The sequence below is a fragment of the Pteropus alecto genome, unplaced genomic scaffold, assembly GCF_000325575.1.
Source record: "Pteropus alecto unplaced genomic scaffold, ASM32557v1 scaffold195, whole genome shotgun sequence".
Lineage (NCBI taxonomy): Eukaryota > Metazoa > Chordata > Mammalia > Chiroptera > Pteropodidae > Pteropus > Pteropus alecto.
The window spans coordinates 3351512-3376202 of NW_006438073.1; the positions used below are offsets into that span (position 1 = coordinate 3351512).

At 47.2% G+C, this 24691-nt stretch overlaps 1 protein-coding gene across 3 annotated transcripts in view; it reads left to right on the plus strand.

Annotated features, from left to right (window-relative positions):
* Positions 1-24691, plus strand: part of ZDHHC14 (zinc finger DHHC-type containing 14) — a 221250-nt gene that overhangs the window by 108277 nt on the left and 88282 nt on the right. For 2 of the 3 annotated variants that reach the window (XM_006915021.2, XM_015591912.2), the window contains exon 2: positions 20701-20861. In XM_006915021.2, the coding sequence (XP_006915083.1) occupies positions 20701-20861 (161 nt within the window). Of the gene's footprint in view, positions 1-15380; positions 15643-20700; positions 20862-24691 lie in introns of all 3 variants that reach the window. The other variant, XM_025049067.1, reaches the window with a different exon arrangement.

The following is a 24691-nucleotide window of genomic DNA, read 5'->3' on the forward strand; positions in this document are numbered from 1 at the left end:
CAGGCATGTGCTCCGTGAGCAGCGCAGTCTTTACTCTCATGTGCTTTGGGGGCCTCCCCTTCAGGTGGGGACACAGGACAGGAGGAACGCTACCAGCCACAGAGCAGCCAGTGTGAGCAGGTCCATTCAGGTGATGACTGTGACAGTGGAGGTATCTGAAAGTCACTCCGGTCCCTCTGTGGGCCTCCAGCACCAGCACTCGGCCAGCTGTTCACGGTTAACTTGCTCTGTAGGCGACAGGGAACAGTGGCGTGGTGGCCTCAGGAGCAAGGCGGAGGTAGAGTTGTTTTTATTTATTCTTCCCTGGAGTGTGGGGAGCCGAGCTCCATAGAGTGGAAACTGAGTTTCAGTTCCATTTTTCATATTGTATTTTCCCCATTCTGATGTTAACTCTGTGGTAATGTCTTTACTTCAAACTAGAAGCGAAGAGACGAAGCTCGATATTTACTCATTTGTTTTTGCTTTGAAATAATCATAGGAAATAATATCTGGTTTGAATAAACACCAAAGTAAATAGGGCATCACGAGGAAGAGGAGAGATGCTTTCTTTGTTTGAGTCCTTATCTTAAGACGCTCAGTAAGTGTGTGCGGAGCAGCTTTTCTCTGCTTGTGCAGAGAAAAGGCCCTGGCTTTGTGGTTCTAGAAACCTACATTGCCTTTACACGGATTCTGGATGCTACTGAGCCACCTGTGTCCGGGACAACCAGCAGGGAGGCCTAGGCGCCAGGGGACTTGAATTCTAGTCTCAGGTCTGGTCCTCGTGGCTGTGCGGTCCCAGGCAAGTCCCTCCCGGCTCTTCCTCTGTACAAGCAAAGTGTTCAGCTGGTTTGTTCCGTCAGACAGACAGACAGACAGAGTGCTCGTTGGAGCCTGTCGCTTTGCCAGGTCCTGGAGATAAAAAGCTAACCAGTTGGTCCCTGCACCCAAGAAACTCAGAGTCCTGGTGAGAAAGAGAAATAAGGAATCGAGAGTGGGGCAGGGGTTGGGGGGAGATGCCCGGATGTGTCGGTGGCACTAATGAGCTGGAAGTGTCACTCAGGAACGACTTCGTGGAGTGGGCGGCACTTCGGCTGAGCTGAAGGGAAGGGCGTTTGTAAAACACAGATGCTTCCCAAGGTCACCTTACGATCTGGAACGTTGAGTTCCCTGGGTTCCATCCCCCACCCTGCCCTGGTCTGGGGGCGGGGGCTTTGAAGTGGAGCCTTCCCCACTCTGGCTGGGCGGAAGAACCTTCAGGAAGGCTGCTCTTCCCCTCCATTCCTGCCCGTCGTTCACTTAGCCCATCCCTGCTTCTCGGTCCTTCTTCCCCAGCAGTCACGGCGTCTAAGTCCTGCTGGAACACAGTTAATTAGACGGGACCTGGCAGTCATAGTTTGCACAAGAGATGGGTTCCTGAGGATCTCTTTGGCTTAAAACTCACATAATTTGAGATTTTTTTCCATAGGAATGAATTTATAGAAAGGGAGATGTGGTCTTCAAAGGCGTGAGCTTACAACCTTTAATGGTCTTGCTTGCTTGTTTTGAGCAAAGTGTTAAAAAATACATACTAATATACACTGGATACTAGTGTTTTGTAATCTCTTTCTTTCCAAAGCTATTAAATGTCCAGTGTTTTCCAACACTGGCCCTAGCATCTACCTCTGAATGAATGCGTAAGCATTTCTATAGAATGTTTTTCAAAGATTTTAAGTTACAGTAGCTGTAAATATGTAAATAACAACATGGTCATCACCAAAATCACGTACACATGTTCTGAGACATGAAACGAACGTATTGGCCATAGGATGCTGGTGCAAAGGACGGCTGGTGTTTCCACTTACCTGGGGAAGTAGCAGTGAATACTGGCATTAAAGGGGGGTGGGGCGGTAGTGTACCCTGGTTGATGATTCAGTTTCTGCCAACTTTAAAATGATATGGTTCTTGATCATTTCTTTTAATTTAGAGGGATTTGAATTTTTGCATATAAAAGGAAGCTTTCTTAACATTTTTATAATCGTACTACTTTGAATTCCCATAAATTCAAATGCACAGAAAATGCACCTGCTTTGTTTACCAATGTGTAAATGAATTGGGGGAGGAGGGAGAGAGGAAATGGACTAACGGGCAGATGTATATGTAAAGCCATAGAGCGTTCAAACTCAGGGTCCTGTGCGGGGGACAGTCAGCTCAGCTTCCTTTACAGGCAAAGAAGTGGGGACCCCGGGAGGTAGAGTCCAGAGCCCGCACAGTGAATCAGATCATTTTTGTTTTGTTGTATGGTGTGGAATCGGCTTCGTAGCTCAGTGTGAACTCACAGTGCCCATCACAGTGTTTGGGCTCCCTAAAATTCCGGAGAGTAAGGGACTCCTGAGGTTGCCACCCTGAACCTTAGCTTCAGAGCGGGAGGCTTCGTAGGGTCAAAGAGAGGCCACCCCGTTTCCCGAAGAGGTGGAACCCGGGAGCAAGGGGAAGGAAGGGCTAACCCTGAACTCTCTGTTGGGTCGTTGGCTCCCAGCCACACCTCCCCCCAGGAGCTGTGCTTCCTCCTCTGACGACTGACTGACAGACTCAAGCTTCCCAGTAGCAGTGGGGAATGCATGCCTTAGGAACCCCAGGCCACATAATAAAGGGGAGCATTTGAGATGGTTGCATTAACCCAATTAAGCTGCAAGTTGCTTGAGTATGTAACAAATCACATTGAAAAGTTTTGCAAAGCTGAGCTGCACAGAGATACTCAACTTTGGCACGAGGTGGCCGGGGATCTGCCCTTGTCACTTACGACTTGGATGACCTTTGACAAGTTGCTTATTGACTCTCTTTCATCACCTGTTACAATACATACCCATAGGAATTTTGTGAAAATTAAAAGCAGTCTTTGTTTCAAGTCCTTGGACCTGTTCATTCAATATGTTAGTTCCTGCCTTTATAAATATGAATCATATGTCAAAAGCCAAACTGATAAAAATGGCCTTCATGACTCGAAATGAGAAATTTTACCATCAGACAATTAGAGTTTAGACTTGATATACAGTCTCCAATTAAATTCAGATGTTAGCGAGAAACTGGTAAATCTGTGTCTGAACAGGAATGGATTTGACATGTCGCTGGTTTTTTTCTGGTCTTGAAAAGCTGCCCAAACCATTTTTTATAATTTGTTTTTATTATTTTATGAAAGTAATTTTAAAGTAATGTTTTGTGGTTCTTGGAGGTCTCCTCACTGTAAATCCCCACCCCTCCCTCCTTCCTGTCGTCTCTCTGAAGCCTTAGGGGCATTTGTCAATGCGACTCTACAAATGGTATTTTTAATTTGCCTTCTTTGATTACTGGAGTGGTTGATGGCCATTTTAATTTCTTCTGTGTTAAAGTCCTTTACTGCCCTTTGCGGGGGGCCATCTGCTTGTTCTTTTCTATGGGTTATGTAACGTGTAACGTGTGATCCCCAAATGCCTTTCTCAGCTCATCCCCCTCGACAGTGTATTAATAGGAAAAACTCACGGAGTTAGCCTGTGGTGTGCTCTCATCTTCAGCCTTCATTGCTGCTGACATGTTTTCCCCTTTGTGTCTTCAGACGGGTTCTAATGGGAGGCTGGAAGGAGGCCGACGTCTAGGTCTAGTCGGCTGCTGTGCAAATCCCGCCACAGTGACGTTTGTCTTTATTTTTTCATGCCACTTGCAACGATATCAAACCACAAGGGCGTAAAAGTTGGCACAGCCCGATTCCAGAAAGACTGTTCTTTAAAACTCATTATAAAACAAAGGCTGACTGGTAAAGGTGTATCTCTTTTTGTATAAAAGATGGGAATATTTTCTTAGGAAATGAAAAGGGGGGGAAAATAGATGTTTGGTGGTATCTAGCAGGATTAAAGAAAGGCAGTCGGTAAATAAAGAGATTTAAGAGGATCTTTAGGGAATGCCAGAGTCGTTTATTTGTGCTCACTTTATTAACTTCTCTGTTTATTTGCAGTTTTTTAAGAGGGCACCATTCTCTAGCTCCCTAGTTTAATTTTAAGGTCTCTTCTTCACATAGGAGGGGTTTCAGCACTTGGGAGCTTTGCTTGCCCTCAGGCTCATGGATGGGGAATGGGCTTCACTACCCCCCATCCCCCCCGCCCCGCATTCTCAGAAGCCTCAGAGCGGTCCCCTCCGCCCCCCACTCCCCGCCACACATGGTGACTATGAGACCCATCTTCTTCCGATTGGGCTGACACTCATGCACCATGGTTGGCCGAGAGGGTTGGTTTCACTCTTAGGACCGTGGGCAGAGCTGATAGCCATGTTAGTTAGGAACTTCGGGAGCAGACATTAAGCTTTACTTGCTGGTCCCCAGGGTGTGGGAGAGGGGCTGGGCAGTGAATGCTGGCTGGGGGACACTGAGGCACTTGGGGCAAGCACCCTCAGCGGTCAGCCCAAGAGCATGCTTCTGTGTGGGGACAGGGTACATCCCTCCCTTCCAACAAGTGGTAGTTCATAACACTTCTGGGGTCACAAACCCCTTGGAGAATCTAGAGATCTTCTCCCCACAGACTGTGAGGCCTCCAGGGCAAGGCACGGCCTCAGGGAGGCTGGGCCCTTCTCTGGTCCCTGCCAGGGGGACCAGAGGGCAGATGACCGGCAGTGAGGACTGGCTGCCTCAGCGTCCCCGCCGCCTCCCAGACCTGCGGCTCCTCCGGAGGAGAGGCTGAGCTCTCCGCTCATTTGGACAACAGCAGCAATTGATACCCCCTGCCTCAGTTTACCCGTTTTCCTAGGGCCTGACCCAGGGGTTCTGTTCAAGAATTCTTCTCATCCAAAAAGGGATTGTGCAAAGCTTGGCTTATATTTAGACAGCGCTGAGCTCCTGTCGTCTTGTACAGTGTGGCAAGCACGCTCTCCACCAAGGGGAGAAGAGGTCAAAAAGCCAAACCAATGGAAACTTCCGGCTGAGAAAGTCGAGAACTGTCCAGAGCAAGCGCTACAGGCACAAGATGCTGCCACTGAGTGGAGAGGAGCAGCTGGAGCGTGGAAATGCCTTCCCCTCCCCGCCCAGGGTCCCTACTTGGTGCATCTCTGCTTTTTTTCCCTAATTTTTTAAAAAACTTATTAGTTTCAAATATACAGTTCATTAGACATTTATATAGTTTATGAAACAATCTTCCTAATTGCTCTTTCTCTCCTCTGGCTGTCCACCCAGCCATTACATTACTGCTGACCGCGTTCCCCGGGCCGTGCTCCCCGTCCCCGTGACCATCAACTACTGATTTGTACTGCTTTGACCCTTCGCCCCGTTCTCCCAGCCCCCCAAGCCCTCTCCCTTCTGGCCGTCACCAGATTGTCCTCTATATTTGTGAGTCTGTTTTTGATTAGTTTGGTTTTTTTTTTGTTCCTTAGATTCTGCATATAAGTGAAATCATATGGTATTTATCTTTTTTATCTTTCTCTATCCGACTTATTTCACTCAGCATAATGACCTCTAGGTCCATCCATGTCATTGAAAATGGTAGGATTTCATTTTTTTTAATGGCTGAGTAATTTTCCATTGTATACATGAACCATATCTTGGCTATTGTAAGTTGTGCTCCCGTGAACATAGGGGTGCTTCGATCTTTACGATTTATTGTTTTGCTTTTCTTTGGATAAATACCCAGAAGTACAATTGCTGGGTGAAAAGGTATATTCATTTTTCATTTTTTGAGAAACCTCCAGACTGTTTTCCATAGCGGTGGTACCAATTTGCAACCCCACCAACAGTGTATGAGGGTTCCCTTTTCCCCACATCCTCCCCAACACTTGTTCTTTGATTTATTGATGACAGCCACTCTGACAGGTGTGAAGTGGTATCTCATTGTGGCTTTAATTTACATTTCTCTGATGATTAGTGACCTTGAGCACCTTTTCATTTGTCTGTTGGCCATCCGTATTTCCTCTTTGGAGAAATATCTGTACAGGTCTTCTGCCCATTTTTTAACTGGATTGTTTGTTTTACAAAAAACGAATCATATGAGTTATTTACAAATTTTGGATATTAACCTCGTATCAGATGTATCATAAGCGCATAACTTCTCCCATTCATCGCGAAGTCTCAGGAGTGCTTTAGACAGGTTTGGCAGCCACATAATAGCCTTCTCAAAGAGCATCCTCAGAACTTGACAGCTCTTAGGGACTCACGAATTCTACTTCATGTTTGGACAACGTATGGCCCAAGCCCCGGATGGGTGAGGCCTGCATCCGGAAACCACATTTCCAATCTTTTTCCCTCTCTGCTGTACCACTCTCCAGCTCCCCAGGTGATTCTCCAGCTTTGCCATCTCTTTGGCAGAGTTCAAGGACTAGAGTGGCGGCCATTTAATTCATTGAACCTCATCGTCCAGAAATTCCATCAACACAGGCAGGCATGATGTCCTTTGCCTGAATCCCTGTTGATCGCTCATTAAATATGTTTTTCCAAGATGTTGCTCCGCCACATGCCTTAAGGTTTGTACCACGATTTCCCCCAGAACCAATGAACATTATTTTGTGTTTTGACTTCCTCTTTTTAAAATTTAACTAAGAGTCATGTTTGCCGCTGGGCAGCCCTCGGGAACCCTCTGTTCTATTTTAAAATGAACTGAAAAGATTTTTATCTCAGAAGTGTGTGGCTTAAAAGAAAACCGAAGAGACAATATGAAAGTTTAACCACAGAAAATATACTTGGAAAAATGCAACTAGATGAGGGGGGGCGATTAAGGCATTAATTGGTCAATGACACATAGTATTTTATAGCTTTCCAGTGAATTTTCAGAGTTTCATAAAAAGTATATCGTCGCACTGAGAAGTATGGAGTAAAAACAGTCAGACTTCCTGGTGTTACTGACCTTCCGTCTGCATTCCCCTGAGGTTCACTGCCTCACCTGCTTGTCGGGAGTGTGTATCGGAGCAGTATATTCGGTTCCACACTGGCTTCTTGGAAGTGGGGGGCTTGGGATTTTATGCACCCCGCCCTCTTCTTACGGGAAGCAGATTACCTCTTGGGCATAACCTGGAATTTTAGGAAGCTTCTCTTTTTTCACAAATGAAAGATTTGCCTCAGCTTTATTGAAACAAGCCTAGTGAAGACTGTCTTTGTTTGGCATGAAAGCATTTCGAAATGACAGAAGCAGTCCTCACCATTCAGCGGCAACGCCTGGTTAACAGGGACTCTGGGAGCCCAAACAGTGTCCTGTATGGAACCGACCCGTGGAGATTGTTGTTATTCAAGTGCAATTGGGAAGCAGAGCCCAAAAGAAATGTTCTTGATTTTTTTGTTGTTGTTGTTTTATTTTTTTATTTTTTTCGGGCAACTTAAAGTATTTGTCAGAAGGCACCAAATTCAAAATGAAAGTAAAGCATCTTTAGATTCACACTCAACAAATTTATATAGAACATGTACCGTGCACCCTCTGTTGTGCTATGCGTGTTTACACATATTTTGCTTATTCGGGTCTCAAAACAATCTGGTGGAATGGATGAGGCCAGCCTTGTTGTTCTTGATTTTGGGTAGCTAAGGGGTTGCTCCCTCATTAGTCTAAACTCAAGCTCAGGGGGTGTCCTGGCTGGTAGGAGCTCCCGTGTGCCCCTTCAGGTGCAGAGACCACAACGGGACCTGTGCCCCTTCCCTCGTGCCCACGTGTCAGTGGCCGTGGCTTTTCTGGGATGAGCGGCCACCTCCCGCTGCCCTGCCCCTGCAAGTGCTCGCAGCAGCCAGGATGCTGTCCTTGGTTGTCTCTTCGGCAGGTCCTTGAATCGTCTCCTGCCCACCTGCTGCCGATCCTCACTGAGAGGTGCCGTCACCCCATAACCCCTGAGCCTGTCTTCTCCCCAACCTGGGCAAGACATCATCAAGCTAAATCAAGTTTCAGGTTTTCCAGGCATTCTTAATTACATATAATGATGGTAATTGAGATCATTATTAAAAAGGTGAAAACAGATACAGCTGTTAACTCTATTCCACCAAGAAAACGTAGAGGGGCCTATCAGAGATGCAGGCTTCACCGTGGTACAGTTGCGAGAGCATGTCACGAGCTCACAGGCCACATCTGACACGTCTTCTGGTTCTGAAATTTACTACCTGGTGGCCTCGGTCAGATCAGTGGGCCTCTTACGCCTCAGTTTCCTCACCTGTAAAACGGTCTCAATAATCTCAACGTCATACATGTTTTTTGTAGAGAGTACATGAAATATCTTACATGAAACTGCCTGAAACCTAGGAACTGGATCCAAAAAAAATGTAAAATGTCATCTTCCCCCAGCAATCTCCCTGTCTGGCTCCCTGTTGCTTTAGAAACTGTGTGACCACCTCTGTGTGTCTGGCAGGGCGGGCCTCCCCTCTGCCTCCGTCTGCCCAGACCTGGCCTTCTACGGGGCTGGATAATCGCACGGCAGGAGTCCTCCCCACCGTCGGGGAAGAAGGCCTCCTGCATTTTTTAGCGCAAGGGCACTTTATGAAGAATGGTCAGTGCCACCGGCAGTGTTTTCGGTGGAGAAAAAGAATCATCTCTTCACGAACACCGAGTGCTGCCCCTTAAGAGAAGGGAAAAATAAGTCAGCAGCCCCCAGGGGCGACCCAGCACCCAAAAGCTCTTAATGAAGTTAATTTCGTGCGCTTTTATGCTCCCGAAGCTGTCTTCACCCGGAGTCTCCAGCTTCGTGTCAGTGCTCACAGGCTTTGCTCATCAGCCTGCCTTAGTTTGTTTTTATTTCTCTCTCTTTGGAAAATAGAACTTTTTTTTTTTTCTTAAATACATGTGTAGCCTTTTTCTTTTCTAGTCAAAAGCATCATATTTCCCTTTTGTATAAGTGTATCATGTAGTATTTTCCAAATTATGGTGTGTTTACTGTTGACACCGCACTATTTTGCGAGTTTATGCCTGAAATAGCCTTCCTGTTCGAACTCACATGCACCTCTGTCTGAACAATCGGCTCTTTCTAACCTGTATTTATCCTCTGCTGTCGATTCGAGGAGGTTTAGGATGATGGGTATGTTGAAAACCAGATCTTCCATTCCTCTTTAATCTTAGAGTAATATCATAAAGGAATATTTACTTGATATTTCTTCTTCCTTTGCAAAAAGGAAGAAGGTGGCCCTCTCTCTCCCCCGGGGAATAGGAGGAAATGAACGATGGCATTAGGGTGAGGACAGCTGTTGCAGCACAGGAGAGAGCTGACAGCAGGGGTAGGGGGTGCCCTGAACTGAGTGTCTGCCATGCCCCACACACACTTTCTTTAATTCTTTCAACTGTGTGACGATCTTTGCTATAAATCGTCTTCAGCCACCACGCACAGCATGAACGCAAGTCTGCTCAGATGACTGTTACATTCAGTTCAGCCGGTATTTGTCGAGTGCCAAGTCTGCAACAGGAGTGTCTGAGATGCTGGGGATACAGCAGTGACCACACCACCTGCCAAGTCCCCTCCCCTGACAGTGGAGTCGGGTCTCGTTAGGTCTGATGAGGCTCCACCTTTTCTCTTGGTGGTCGACCATGGAATGCGTGGACACAGTGAATACAGTGAAGGGCTTTGTGGCTCTGTGACCTTGATGACACCCTTCCTCTTAGCTACGGTCACTGCTGCTTCATGGGTAGTCCCTGTCCGGGAAGCCGTCTCTGATTCCAGCCAAGCTGGCCCCCTTCTGTGTTCTGTAGCACGCTCTGCGTCTCCACCCTCAAACTGGCTCTTTTGTTTGCAGCTGACTGATGTGGGGGGCTGTCTCTCTCTGTGGAACGCGCCCCGCTGGAGGACAAGGATTTTGTCTTGATCATCCCGTATTTCCTGGTACTGGGTCCCGCGCGTTGACATGTATGCAGTATGTGCTCAGAAAAAGTGTGGGCGAGATCGACTGAAGGAATGAATGATGCTCAGTGGCCCCGGACACCCCTAGTACCCACAGTGCTTGCTCTCGGTCTCTGCAGAAACTTTCCAAACTCCAAGGCCAAGAGGTTCCGAGTTAGTGCTTCTCCGTGACGCCGAAGGCCACTTTCCCACAGCAGTGCCTCCTGGGCCCTGGGAGGAAGGACTGTGCCAGTGTGGCGGTGGGGGGCGGGGGCCCTCCGGGGCACAGGTCTCAGTTATGGGTGAAGCGGGGTTCCCTGCTTGAGGAAACCTGAAACAGCCAACTGTCGCCCTGGGGATGTCAGCTGGCGCAAGGGAGGGGAAAACAGGCAGCAGTAACAACAGTTCCATGCCGAGTGGACCAGCAGCACCCACGGGTGTCTCGGGGCCGCATCCCGGCAGAGAGCCAGAAGTTCTCGGGTGCCTCGGGACGGAGGAGAAGGGTCACCGATGTTCACTGTGCGGTCTAACCCAAGGCAGGCCATTCTCGCCTTGAAAGAGGTTTCCTTGACTATGTAATGATTAAACTGATTTGTGTTTGGTTGAAAATGTCTCTGGGTCGAATCGGCCTCTCCCCAGGTTGCTCATATCTGACATAAGAAGCATTCGGTTCAACTTCGTGGACATCGCCAGTGTCTGGGAGGTTTAGTTCGTGTAGCTTTTCGTCCCTTCTCGTTCCCGAAGACCCCCTTCCTCCTCCTGCTGTCCTTGGACCCAGCCCCGACCCAAGGAAGGAAAAGGCGAAGCTGCCATGAGCCTGAGACTCTGAATCTCCAGAGCATTTGCTGGGAAGTGGGGGGCTGTGCCCGGGGATGGCGTGTGGCTCTGCATCTCAGGCCACCTTCTCAGCTGTCCCCCTGGGTTTCATTTTGTTTTTTTTCAGTGTGGCATAGGGGCCACCAGGGTATAGTTGTCTCTCCCTTTAATATATAAAGGTCCACCTTCAGATGGAAATCTATAACGATGGCAGAAGATCTGCCTCCAATTGACTTCCCGTGAGAAACGGTGTACAGACGAGAGGTGAGATGGGGGATAACTGGGGTTTTGCATTCTTCAATATATGATACTCCGTACCCCAAAATACGTCAGTCTGATTAGGGCAATATGAGGCAAACCTGCAGAGGGTGAGGGCTCCGGCTTGACGGTTTCATCCAACATGGAAGATGCATCTTTTTTATCGATGGTTGATTTTGAAAAAGAACTGGCAGATTTTAATATTCTGGCAATCCCCCCTTTTTTAGTTCAGTGTTTTTATGCATTTATTTTTAATCGTATATTTTTCCACTGCAAAAATTAGTCGTGTTTAATTGAGAAAATTTAGAAACCACCAAAAAGCACACAAATCACACTCACAATGAAGTAATATTTTAGGGCGTATTCTTCCAACTATGAATGCAAATGTGTATTTGAAACAAAAATGGGATCCTCTCACCTTCCCTTTGTAGTCTGTGTTTTTTAGTTCATTCGACAAATATTCGTTGATGGCTGACTATGCCAATCTGCTTGTTCACAGATGTAACCCGGTGCCAATCCTAGGCACCGGGTTACATCTGTGAACAAGCAGACAAAATTCCTCATCGCTCTGAGCTTTTTTTCTAGTGGGAGAGCCAGACAGTAAAGAGGTGAGCATGTCCCCTGCCAAGCGGGGGACATGACATGAGGGGAAATGAAGCCTGCAGGGGACTGGGGTGCAGCGGGGCTGGTGTCAGGAGGGCTGAGATTGTACCTGTTACTGTGGTCAGAGCAGGCTCTACCGAGAACGTGGGGTGTGAGCAAAGGCGTGGAGGAGGTGGGGGAGCCTCGTGGCTCTCTGCAGGAAGCGCGTCCCAGGCAGAGGACACGGCAGAGGCAGAGGACCCGAGCATGGGCCTGCAGAGTGGACAAAGCGGTGGAGTAGAAGATGAGGGAAGAAGCCACCACATGGCTTGGTGGCCTCCAAGAGGACGTGGGCATTCATTTCGAGCAGGAGAGTGACATGCTCTGACAGGCTTTCACAGCGTGTCTTGCGGGTGGGCCAGCTGGCAGGGACAGGAGCAGAAGCAAGGAGAGGCGTCCGAGGCTGTTGCTTCGGATGGCGCCAAGTCAACACTGGGCGGAAAACCAACCCCTCAGACCTGGTCACCGCGGAGTCAAAAAGCGACTCAGAACTAAGTCAGACTCTACGTGTGAAGGTGTTTCAGGTCACCTCTGACCATTTTATTTCACTCACGATTTTGAAATACCTGCACAATAGGGGTAGACAATTTTAAAATGGTGTCTAAATAAATCTAAAAATACCTCTTTGAATAAGTATTTTAAAAATCCCAAGAGAACAGAGAACATCGTCTAATTTGGCACAAGTTCCCTTACCGGCACATCTGAATTTGGGTACCTTAGATGTAACGAGAAACAGAATTACGAGTAGAGCTGAAGCCCTGCTAAGACTTCCCTGTGTGGAGCTGCCAACATGGGAGCTCACGCCCTTTCAGATGCACACCTTAGGGTTCTAAGGTCTGGGGCCAGAGCAAATCCCTCTTCTGGATGAAGACCATCCCGGCACACACGCCCAGCAGGCCCCGAGGCAGGGAACTTTGCACAGGAACCTGTCTTGTTCTGCCAGGTTCTTATGGGTTCAGCAAGAAAAGCTAGATATTGGCTACTATGGCTAGTTAGTTCGCTGGCCGTGCACCATCTGAAAATGACACGATCATTTGAGTCAGGACGCTAATGGAAAGTCTGGCATGCATGGTTGTCGGGTCTGAGCAGTCACGTTAGGTTGTTAAAGAGCCAGTTTTAGGGCAGAGAAATACCGCTTTCCCCTGTGGTTCACACACTAGCCAGAAACCTTTGGCTTCCTGGAATTTTAAAGCAAACTCACCGTCACTTAGCAAAACCTTTGAAACATCACAGTTTTCCTTAACGAGCCCTTGCACGTTCTCAATAGTAGATGGGTTTATTGGGCTATTGACAGACTGTGATTCGAAGCCTGTATTTTTAAATTACAGATTCCCAGGTTCTGTGTCTGGGAATGGAACCGGACCAATCCAGGTGGTCTGGGGCCCCCGAATTAACAATGATGACATGAACTTTGTCACATGGGAGCTCTACAGGCTTCAGGCGAGGCTGTGCTGTTTGGAGACATCCCTGGGGTAGGCACCCAGCTGGAGGGCCTGCAGAGAGAAACTAGACTCCTTAGGACTGTCCTCTGGGGTGGGGGCGGGGCCTTCTCCGGCCTTCTTCCCTCTGTGAGCCTAAAAGCTACTGCTGTCATGACAAAGTAGACGGAGACGTGTCAAAATGAGCCTGCAGGGCTTTTGACGATGCAATGCGGCGAGTCGTCCTTGCAGTCTGCAGACCTGTGTGTGAGTTCCACATCTCGCCCATCCCTTCTCTCTGCACTTGAGATGTTCCTTCCAGTTTTCTTCCTGTTATATTTTTCTCCTTTGGCCCCTGGGTCTATTTGCTTACGTTCCCTCCTTCAATATAATATTGGTAGATTCATTATTATGTGCAGTTCGTAAGGAGGGGCTTTGCAAACAGTGGGTGCTGCCATGGTGTATCTTGTAGGCGATTGGCTCTCTTGGGAGTTTTATGAAATCGTCTATTTGGTTTTTTTCCCATTCTAGAGTTGTGAGTGGATGTTATTTCTGAATCCATTTTTTCCTCCATTTGTCTCTGAGTAATGTGCTTATCTTTGCCCCGTAGTGGTATATTTTTAAGTATGTAATTAAGGAACAAATCATAAAACTAATGGTGTTTATGTCCCTGCCTATAAATGAAAAATGCATTTATTTCGCAGTGACTCATATGAAAAGGAAAAAGATCATTTTTATTACAACCCTTACAACCTCCACTCTTCACAAAGCTCCCCTGTTATTATTTCAGACACGTGAGTCATTGGCTCAGAGTATTTCAATTTACGATCGTTTGCCTTAACTATTTATTATGGAAATACATTGCAATCAAGACTCCGAAATTTAAAATAGTAGGTTAACTCTGTGATTTCTGAAACAGAAAACCTCATTGCGTGCAGCATCGTCGAAGCAAGGCCATTTCCCCTTCCTAAACAAACCTTAACTGCATGCTCATTTAGAGGTATAAAGAATAGTATTCTCGGGCTTAAGCTTTCATATGTACAGGACAGAACACAAATAGCAAACATAGGCCAAGTGCATGCTTTTAGGTTCTTATTCTTTCGTATGTATATCCATTTGCAGGCAGAACACTAACGGATGACCGGCATTGTTTTGATATGAGAAAAGAGTCTCAACTTTTTGTTCCAAAGGCCACTTGGTTTTAAAGTCTCTGCTACATCTTGTTAATATTGTTCCGTTCTGTTTCCTTTTTGTTTTTAAGTAAAGCTAATCTTCCCTTAAAGCACATCCTGTGGAAAAACAGAGAGACCTGGCTGTCTGATAATGAAATCCAGGTTTCCTATCTGAAATGTTTAAAGAAATTAATTTCATCCCAGGATTTTGGGCCAAGGAATCAGTTTTATGTCAAATGACAACATGTGAGCCGGTCTCTAAAAACGAATGCAGAATTCATGACAGTATCGATTCTGGGATGTCAGGATCTGTTTTGACGGTAAAATGATTTTGTCAGAATTAATGGCAAAACGCACCGATTGCATGGTCTCAGATAATAGAGCACCCAGAAAATGTTCTACCCTTCACGTGTAAAAATCAAAACACAAATAATTATTTTTTCTGAAGCTTTGCGAAGATTGCTATTTGAACTGGAAAAAAAAAAACAAAAAACTTCTAATGTTTGGCAATGCTACATTTTCTACCGATCACCTGAAAGGACCTTATTTGCCCCTGACGTACACTGAGCTGGCGGTTCGTATTAGGCGTTCGGTCATCATGTCGACAGTCGCGTCGGCCGTGCTGGTGCGCGTGGTCAGAGGGCTTTTCATCATGCTAGCGTTTGTTCCGTCTGGTGCTAAAATGGCTCATTCCTTCTACGTCATGAAAATGCATGCTTTCAGGTTCTTACTTTTTTTCCTCCTGTCACTTTCCCACTGAGCTTTATGAAGAGTAAGATGCTCGCAGCGTGTTTTCCACACGGCCCTGGGCTGTATGTAGGTCACAGTTCCTCAGACAGAAAAGAGGACTCCATTTGGTGTTCATAGCTTTGGCAGCTGCATCATCATCTTGTATCGAATCCAGACCCCCGGGGGAAGGAGTCTTCCTCATCACAGATGGCACTCGGATGGAGAACCCGTCCGCGGTTGCTCAGAAAATGCGAAGGAGCCATTTTCCAGTTGTCTGAACTCGGGCTGAGAATTTTCCTCACTTCCCAAAGTGCCTTAGCTACTGGGACCTGCTGGTCGCTGTGAGTTGGTTGAGCTTTCCCACTGGTCTTGCCTCCTTCCCGAGGGCTAGCGATCTGTGGTGAGCGGGCTCTGCTGACTGCCTCGTCCTTACCGGAAGGACCGCAGGCCCTCTCTGCTGTTTCTGGGCAGCAGCTCGAAGGTGTCTGTGGAGCACTGGTCTCGTGGTTTGCTGGGGGCGGGGTGGGTGGTGTGAATTCTGCTGCTTTTATAAAGAGTGTTGTTCAAGATTTCAAAGAGAAACTAACGTGGTGCTTTGTCACAGGGAGGCTGGTAGGATGGGACCGTCACAGAGCTGTACAAAGTGCTGCCAACAGAAGGTGCTTCATCAGCTAGGGCTTCAGAGCGTGCAGGTGAGAGGTTCAAGTCAGTGCTGACGGAACGTGTTTGACTTGTACACTCAACTCTGAACTGAGGAGAATCTACTCCTCGGAGCTGGGGAAGCGTCCTGCACAAGGCTGGTCCTTAGCACCTGTTTGGAGGGACCTAGAAGCTTAGATGACAGAGAAGCCGGTTCTAGATACAAGGTATGTTGTTGGTGTTGAGAGTGTAGCCGATTTGACTTTCCTCCGCTTTTCTGTGTTACAGTAAAATTCAGTCAGTGGGTCCCATTCATTCAGTCACTCGACAAGTGTTTATCCAGTACCTCCCATGAGTGACGCACTGTGCTAGGTGCTGGGAAAGACGCGAAGATGGGTGGCACCCAGCCTCGCCCTGCGGGACTCACAGTCCGGTGAGGTACCTGAGGCGTGTCCACAGGTCGCCACGGGTACCACAGGAAGGGGCAAACAAAAATATGACCGCGGTTCAGAGAAAGAAGCCACCACTTCTGCCAAGAGCAACTTTTTGCAAAGTCTTTATGGAGATTTGAAAGTTGGGGAGTCTTTAACGAGCTGAGATGGGGCATGAGGGCTTCCTGTTCGGGAAGGCCCGGAGGTCAGGGCGGCTGTCCTCACATGTGTGGAAACGGGAGAGGGGCGGAGGGTGAGAAGGAGAGACTGGAGACCTGTAGGTGGAATGGGGTGTGGACGCCAAACAAGGAGCTTGAACTTAATTTGGCCCGGAAAGGGGAGTCGTGGCAGGCTGCCGGGCAGAGTCTGTGCCATAGAGCTCGCAGCACGGTGAGGGCAGATCGAAAGGGAGCCTGTGGCAGGCAGAGGGCTGAGATGGCTCTTCCAGCTGTCCCTCAGGCGATAGATGTCCAGAGCCGAGGTGTTCGGTGCAGCCCTCCGTGAGGTTCCCAAGAGGACGGGAGTGGGGGTTGGAGCGAGGGAGAAGGATGAGCCCCAGGCCAGAGGAAGGCGGCCTGCTCTCTACGTAAAAGCATAAGAAGCGGGAAGGACGTGACAGTGCCCATGGGCAGTGCATGTGGCTTCCCTTGGGAACGTCTGAGGAATGCAGACACGAAGAAGCCAGATTTAAACAACTGGTAGACCCAGAGCGACAGCCTCCTGTGACAGAGCTAGTCAGATGAGGGCTTTCTGGCCCCTCCTCCCCCGCCAGCCACGGAAGGCCAGACACTGCGCTCGGGCGACTGGGTGACGGGGAACGTGAAGGAGGTTTGACGCAAGATCAGGTTAGCAGTTTCCTCTATTAAGTGGGATCGTTATACTTCTGGTTCCCTAAATGAGACTGCTTGCTCCCTAAAGTGACCGAAGGACGTCCTGTTGCCTTCAGCTCATGACAGGGAAAGTCCTGGGACCCACGTGAGTTCTCACACAGTGTCAGGATCACTTTTAAAAGGAAGACGGAGAAAGTTGTATTTCAGATTCCCGCCTGATTGAGTCTTCCACGCGGGCCAACCGGTCACACGGTTAGAAAAGCCCCAGGCAGTCGTGGACATGCACTTGCCAACTGGATTCTTCCTCTTCCCCTTTGCCTGGACAAGGCCAAATAACTTAATAGACACTCAAGTGTAAGTAATTAAACCACAGTGTGTTGTCTCTGTGATGACAATGTGTCAGGGGACAGAAAACTGAGGTTAAAGACATTGATCTCTACTTTCGAATGTCAGATCCTAGCAAGGACAGCTAGGCCCTCGTGGAAGGTGGAGGCGATGGGGAGTCCTCCAGAACCATCACCCTAAACCTAAAGATCACAGCCCTCCTACCCCCATGCCATGCACTTGGGACAACCAGAAATCGTTCAGGACGTGGCTTACTCATTAACTGCATCTTGCTCTAAGGGGGTAAAGTTTACAGCTTAGAACAGGCAGACTTTGAAGTCACCCAAGTTACATGTCAGACTCAAAAGGAAAAATGAAGACACTGAAACCTAAGACCTACTAAGCCACCTTCATACTGGAGGGTTCCAACAGCAGATCAGTGTCCATCCTTGGAGAAGCCACATGGAGCTAATAAATCCCAGCTCACAGCACCCCAGGGGGGACCGCGTCCTCCTGGCTGGTCTGTCACGGTGTCCGGCTGTTCTGGGTGCTGCAGCTCAACGGCTGTACCGACTTGTTCCAAGAGGGAGAACACTGGTCTGTTCTATCCTTTACCGTCCATTCAAGTAGGCGTTCTTCTGTTGAGTTCTGAATTTAAATTCTAGAAAATGCTTTTCTACACAGTTGATCATCTTCCTAACCATTAAAAAGAAGCCCATCTCGAGTAGATTCTTTTAGACTAAAAAAATACTTTAGGATTAATATATATGAATTGAAATCTCTTGGTACCAGGGTCATTTTTATGCTTCAGTGTGGACTGTGTTTATTTCTGGTTGTGATACACTAGCTCATTTTCAAGGCTTCATACAATGTAAGGTTGCTTTTTATGTGACAACAAGAGTAACAAAGATAATGTCATTTTTATGACACAAATGCTTTTTAATGATCTTCCAGAGTTTGAGTTTCTTGATATTAACTCAAGGTTGATATCACCATCAGATTTATTTAATCAATAGGCTTGCAGCAATTGACCTTTGACACCAGCTCTTCATAGAAGCTCCAGGTTGCCATCGCAACGTGCCCCGTTAAACAAAACAGACATGCCCTGGAATGTCTGTGGCCCCTGGCACTGCACCGTGTCACGGAGGTGGGGGACAGCCCCGTTGAGGATTCTGAGTTCTATGCAGTACAGATATGGTTTTGATTGTCACTTTATGTTAAATCTCCAAAGGGAAGATGGTCGTTCCCTGGCCAGACTTTTATTTTCTACGTGTCTCAAGCTGAAACGCAGGTTCCGCACTAGACCACGTGAGCGGGTGGCACCCTGAGTGGGGCCGTCATTTAAAATCATCTCTCCCACTGTCAGGACTAGAAGATCCCCATTGCGGAAAAACATCCCCTCTATAAATCCAGGAGATACGACGGTGTCCCCAGTTTCTTTAATTTTTTTTAATTTAAATTTATTTATTTTTTACGGTGGCATTGGTTAACGGAATCCAGTAAGTTTCAGCTGTACATTTTAACAGTAAGACGTATATATATTCACACTGTGTGTTCACCTCCCACAGTTAGATTTCTTTCTGTCACCACATATTCGACCCCCTTTAACCCATCTATCTCCCCCTTCTCCCTCACCCCTCCCCTCTGGTAACCACTAGTCTATGTCCAGGTCCCCAGTTTCTTAAACGTTTGCTTACTTAACCTGAAGCTTTTCGGTACCTAAAATCACACAATCAGATTTTTTAGAAAAACTGAAAGTCCACTGAATTATATTAGTATTTGCCTGAAAATACTCGAGGAAAAGCAAGGACTCTTTCTTACGCAGAGCGAAATGAGATTTTAAAAAGTCCTTTTCATCATTTAAGTGAATACTTTCACAAGAGGGGATTTCTTGAGGTTGGACACGCTTATGTTCCTGTTGTTCACAGCAAGTTCTTTATTTCTTCTTCCTCTCCACTGCCACATTTGCTCTCCTGTAAGACTCTCTGAGGACATCGAAAGGCTCTAAGTGTCTGGGAGTCTGGTTGGGGTCCCATTGATGCAAGAATGACAACAGGTTTTTTATGGTTTCCCATGAAGCCTGTGAAAAGAAGTCATAACTGGCAGTCTAGCCGAAGTGTGACTTAATATTGTTTCTCGTCGATTGTTTTGTTCAGTTTCTGCAGGGGAGTTGGAGTGGGGGAGACGAAAGAGATGTTAGACATGTCATGTATTTTTGTCTCTCTAAAAAAGATGATTCTTTTGGAGACCACCTGGCCTAGTCATGTCTGGGGTCACTTTTCCACCTTCTTCGAGTTGTTGTGAAGTCTCTGGGTCTCTGCAGAGCAGGGGACTCGGGAAGGGCCTTTGGTCTTCACTTCACGGGGACAGTCCGTAGGTCCACGTCGCCATGCCTCTTGAGGACCCAGGGCTTTAACCTGCTTATTTCTGGTCTCAGCAAAGGGGACCATGGCCTGTGGTCCTCGAGACCTCGACTCTTGCCGATATCCCCTCGCCATCCCATAAGGGACCTCGTCACCGCCCCTGCAAGCGCTGCACAGGCCTGGGGTGCTGGTCCCCTACACCACCAGGGCTGAGCCCCTGTTCGCCTCGTCTTGGGCAGAGCTTTCCAATCCTTTCTCCTCTTCGTTTCGCCTTTTGTATCTGGAAGGGTGTCACCTGAGGAGGTGGGCCCTCTAGGAGACGCTTTCTACTCTAGATGTTATAATTCTGTGATTCCATGTCGTGTTGTTCCTTGACGCCCATGATGTTACTGAATACGGTGACAACAGACGGGCCATGGTCATTGCAGATCTCATCCTTCACTCAGCTCCAGGCATAGAGCTCATTCTCACTCTGCCTCTCATCACATTTGTGGCATCAAGGGGCAGTGACAGTGGGCCAGGGCGTGGTGCTTAAAGCTGCCCTGGCTCCTGGACCCCCAGAGCCTGCCGGAAATAAACTTTAGTCTGTCCCAAGGGTGTCTCTTCCCTGACTCACCACGATCCCGGCTGTGTGTCAGCTCATGGGGACTGAAGGACAGGAAGGGGCTTCGTAGAAAGGTGGGCCATGGTCATCAATGGCAGCTCAGATGCCTTCTGGAAGAGCATGAAATTGTTATATTCCAGCCACTGCGATCCCTTTCATCCTTTGTGGAAACTGGCCTGCAAGTTTATTACCATAGCTCATTAACCTCTTTTGGACAGATTAGCTCCAAAATATTGATAAATGGTCTCTTGCTTTTTGAGGGTGAATTTGCAGTTCTCAGCATTTTGTGCCCTCAGTCGTTTGACCCATGACGAAAGGCTGGGTCTGATGAAGACAGTTCTAAGCTGGTGTCTTCTTAACTTATGCAATTTCAGGGAAGGGTGAGACAGCCGTACAGATTCGTGAGCTGCGTCTACAGCGCAAACGGTCTGTGCGCCTTTCCGTGACGCACAAGCAGAGTTGTTCTCATTCTCCTGCCAGCATCTTTCCTGGGTAGCAGCGTGGCAGCAGACGGCCTGGGTTGCTGTGGCTGGAAAGTGAGGGTTAAATGGTCCACGAGAGAGAATCCCCAAATGTAAATGCTTAGCATAGATGAATTTTTAATGGATATCAATTTTGCTTCTCCAAAGCAGCTTTCGGCGTCTTGGAAAGTGTAGACTGCTTACTGTTGATTACTGACATTATCTTTCTTTTTTTTTTCCCCTCCCCTCCTGCCTTCCCAATCTGTTGGCAGCTGCCCGTACCTAGCGGTGAAAATCACCCCGGCCATCCCCGTGGTTGGTGGCATTCTGTTCTTCTTTGTGATGGGGACCCTGCTCCGCACCAGCTTCAGCGACCCTGGAGTCCTTCCTCGAGCCACGCCTGATGAAGCCGCCGACCTGGAAAGGCAAATAGGTAACCTCGAAGGCCTGCCCTTAGCCTCCAGTCCCTTCCCACCTGCGCTCAGCCACAGCATGGCAGGACAGGCCGCGGTGCCCGTGCAGGATGGGCAGGGCACTGGACAGTGACGAGTGACCAGGGAGGAGTCCCCCAAGCGGCTGGATGACCTGAGTAGGGATATAAAGTGTCCGGAGTAAGGCTGAGGGGCCGGCGGGCCAGGGGCAAGGTGACCTGGTGCTGCCATCAGCCAAGGTGCCTCCATGGAGCTCTGTTTTCTGATGTTTCCCCAAAACCCCAGTGTCCAAGTCCGAAGGGACCTCTGTAGTTGTCGGTGGCTGCTCTCTGTCCCCCTTTACAATCACAGTAGCCTGACACTAGTGTCCATAATATAAACCTGGGAAAGTTCCGTCTTACACCGCCGTCTTATTTATCCAGGCTAGGGTCCAGAATCTCCTTTACTGCGGCATAACAAAGATATATAGTTGTGATGGATATTGAGACAAATAGCTTTATTTTTCCTTAGATATTGGAATCTTAGGATAAAAAGTCTACTACGATTCCATTTTAAAGACATTAAAACAAATCCTAAGTGCTCGCACGACAAACTTTTAAAGTCCTTTTATATAATTAAAAAGAGAGCTTTGTACTGCTGTTAAAAGTTTGCCCTTGTGCATGTGGAGCTTTTCTGTAGTGCACTGATGATTTGACAGGCGTGATGGAGGGGCCGTGATGACTCGGTGTGAATGTAAGGTTTGGGCGTGAGAAGTCATTTAACACAGATGGTTCTGACCGTGTTCCTCCAGCAACCAGGGCTTTCCTTCTCTGTCTCACTCAGCCGAAAGACCCCCGTTTCCACAGTATAAAGAGATACAAATGTGGGTCTTGATAGAGAGACCATCCTGTCTACCATCCCCAAGTTCTGAAACACAGTTGTATGCTTCTCTGAGCATCTGCCTCCATCCTTCACCCCCGTCTCGTGGGAAGGGAGCAATGGTGGGAACGTATGGTGAGTAGTCTCCTGGGCAGCAGCCTTCTTGTGTCCTGAGGCAGAGAACAAGGGGAAGGAGGATCAGCAGTGCCTTTCTTAGTCATTGCATCTTGGGCGTTCAAGACAGGGCACTAATTCATAATTTAAAGCCTTACATTTATAGCACATTAATAATTTGTAAAGAATATCATTGAACTTGACCACTTCCAAACAAGTGTATGAGGAGGGCTTCATTATTACACCCACCTTACAAATAAGCAAACTTAGCCCCAAAGAGGTTAAATGGGAGAAAGTGGCAGAGCCAGAGCCTCGAACTCATGTCCCCTGGGTCCCAGCCCTGTTCCTTCCCAGTTGTCATGCCAGAGGGACGAGAGGAAGATCAGGCCCATTTCCCTTCCAGGGACAGAACCTGGCTTCTGGAAGCTGCGTAGTCTCTGCCCGCATCACATTAGCACGTAGGTTGAAACTGCTGGACCCACAGAGGCCCGCTCTCCCTTCATCGTTTTCCCGCTGCGATTCTGCTTCCTACCCCACCTCGCAGTGCCTGCGAGGAGCGTCTGTCAGATCAGCAAGATTAGGAACCCGTTTGCTGCCTTTCTTACAAAGTGGATGATAAAGAGTGCCAATGGAATTCTCTATTATAAATGCAGGTTCTCGGGGGCACAGTTTCCATTCTTCCTTATAAATATTGAGGATGTCGTGAGCAATTCACTCAAGTGCATTCAATTTTTTTTTTTTTTTTTGCTCAGAGAAGTATTTTTCAACATAAGTGTTTTTTTTAAACCAGCTTGGCCCCCATACTGCCCTGAGACACAGATTCTGTGAGAAGCAGATGGGGTAAGGGATGAAACCAAATGTCATTTCCTGTGAAGGAGAGAAGAGGGGCTTTAGAAGCAGGACTTTGGCGTGGCAGAAATGACGAGCTTGACACATCCTCTCCCCAAAAGGTAATGACAAAACTGGACGAAATAGTCAGAAACAATCAACTCATGGCTCTGGAATCTGACTATATGAGAGATGGTTATGGGTGAAGAGTTACTGAACTTCAGGTAAGAATAGTGGGTCTCTGTAGCATTCTCACCTGAGGCGGCTCCAGTCCCCAACCTGAAGTCGACCTGGTCAGGGCGAGCCCTGAAGACCAGCACCTCCCTGTCGGAGGGGCCGACTTGATTTGGAGTGGAGTACGTAAAAAAACAATAACTGAAACTTTCACCTCAACAAATGAGAGAAAGAAGAGCAAATAAACAAAGCCAGCAGTACTAAGGGAGTATTAAAGAGTGGAAATTAGTGAAATGGAATACGGAGAATGTGAGTGATACCGAAAGCTAGTTCTCTGAGATCAACAAAATCGACAGACCTTTACCATGCAAAAGAGAGAATATACAAATTACCAAAATTAGGAGTGAAAGCAGGGCATCGCCATTGACCCTACAGAAATTTAAGAAAAGGATTTTAACTTTATGAAGAGGATGAAGAAGAAAAGAAAAAAAGACTCAAGAAGAAATAGAAAATCTGAAGAACCCCTAATAAATAAAGAGATTGGTTGTCCATATGTAAAGAGATGAATGTGAATTTTTACCTCGCACCATACACAAAAGTTAATTCAAAATGCATCAGAGACCTAAATATAAGAGCTAAAACTATCAAACTGTCGAAGAAAACATAGGAGAAAATTTTTGTGACCTCGGGTTAGGCCCAGAGTTCTTAGATATGACACCAAAAGTATGCTCTGTAAGAGGACGAAATGATCAATTGAATTTCATCAGATTTAAAACGTGAGTTCTTCAAAAGACACCATTAAGAAAATGAGATGACAAGCTACAGATTGAGAGAAAATGTTCGCAAATCATATATCGGATAAATTATCTCATTTTTATATCTAGAATATATAAAGATCTCTTACAATTCAAAAATAAGACAACGCCTCTAAAAATGGGTAAAGGATTCAAACACAACATTTTTCCAAAGAAGGTATCTTGAGGCCAATAAGCACATGAAAAACTGCTCGATGTAATTCATTATTAGGGATATGCAAATCAAATCCACAATGAAGTACCACTTCACACCCACCATGAGTGGCTCTAATTAGAAAGATGGACGATAACAAATGTTGCTGAGGATGTGGAGAAATGGGAAGCTTCATGCATCACCAGCGGGAGTGTAAAATGATGCAGCCACTTTGGAAAACAGTTCCTCCAAACCCCTCAAGAAGTTAAACACAGAGGTACCGTATGACTCAACAGTTCTCCCCCTGAGGTGCGTATCGAAAAGGTATGCGAACAGATGCCCTTGTATGTGCATTATACCTAAGAGCCAAGAACTGGAAGCGACCCAGGAGTTCACCAGTGGGTGAACTGGTGAGCAGTATTTGGGATAGCCACACATGAGACACTGTTTAGCAATAACAAAGAGCAAAGTGTCAACATATGCGACAACACGGATGAACCTCAGAAACATTATGCAACCTGAAAGACGCCAGATCAAAGACTACGCATTGTGCAATTCTGTTGATATGAAATGTCCAGATAAGGCAAATCTTTAGAGACAGAAAGCAGATCAGTGCTTGCCCGGGCTGGGGGTAGGAGTGAGGATCGACACAGACATGGGAGAACTTTTTGGAATAACAAAAATGATCTAAAATCAGATTGTGGTGATGGCTGCATAATCTGATAAATTTACTAAAAATGTATCTATCGTACACTTATAATGGATAACTGTTGTGGTATGTAAGTTTCACCACAGTAAAACTCAGAAGGAAAGGAGGAAAGAGGAGGAGGAATAGAATAGAAGAAAGATCGGAAGGGCTCACCCGTTCTCTAGTTGTGTGACTTTAGGCTCATCGTACACTTTGTAGACG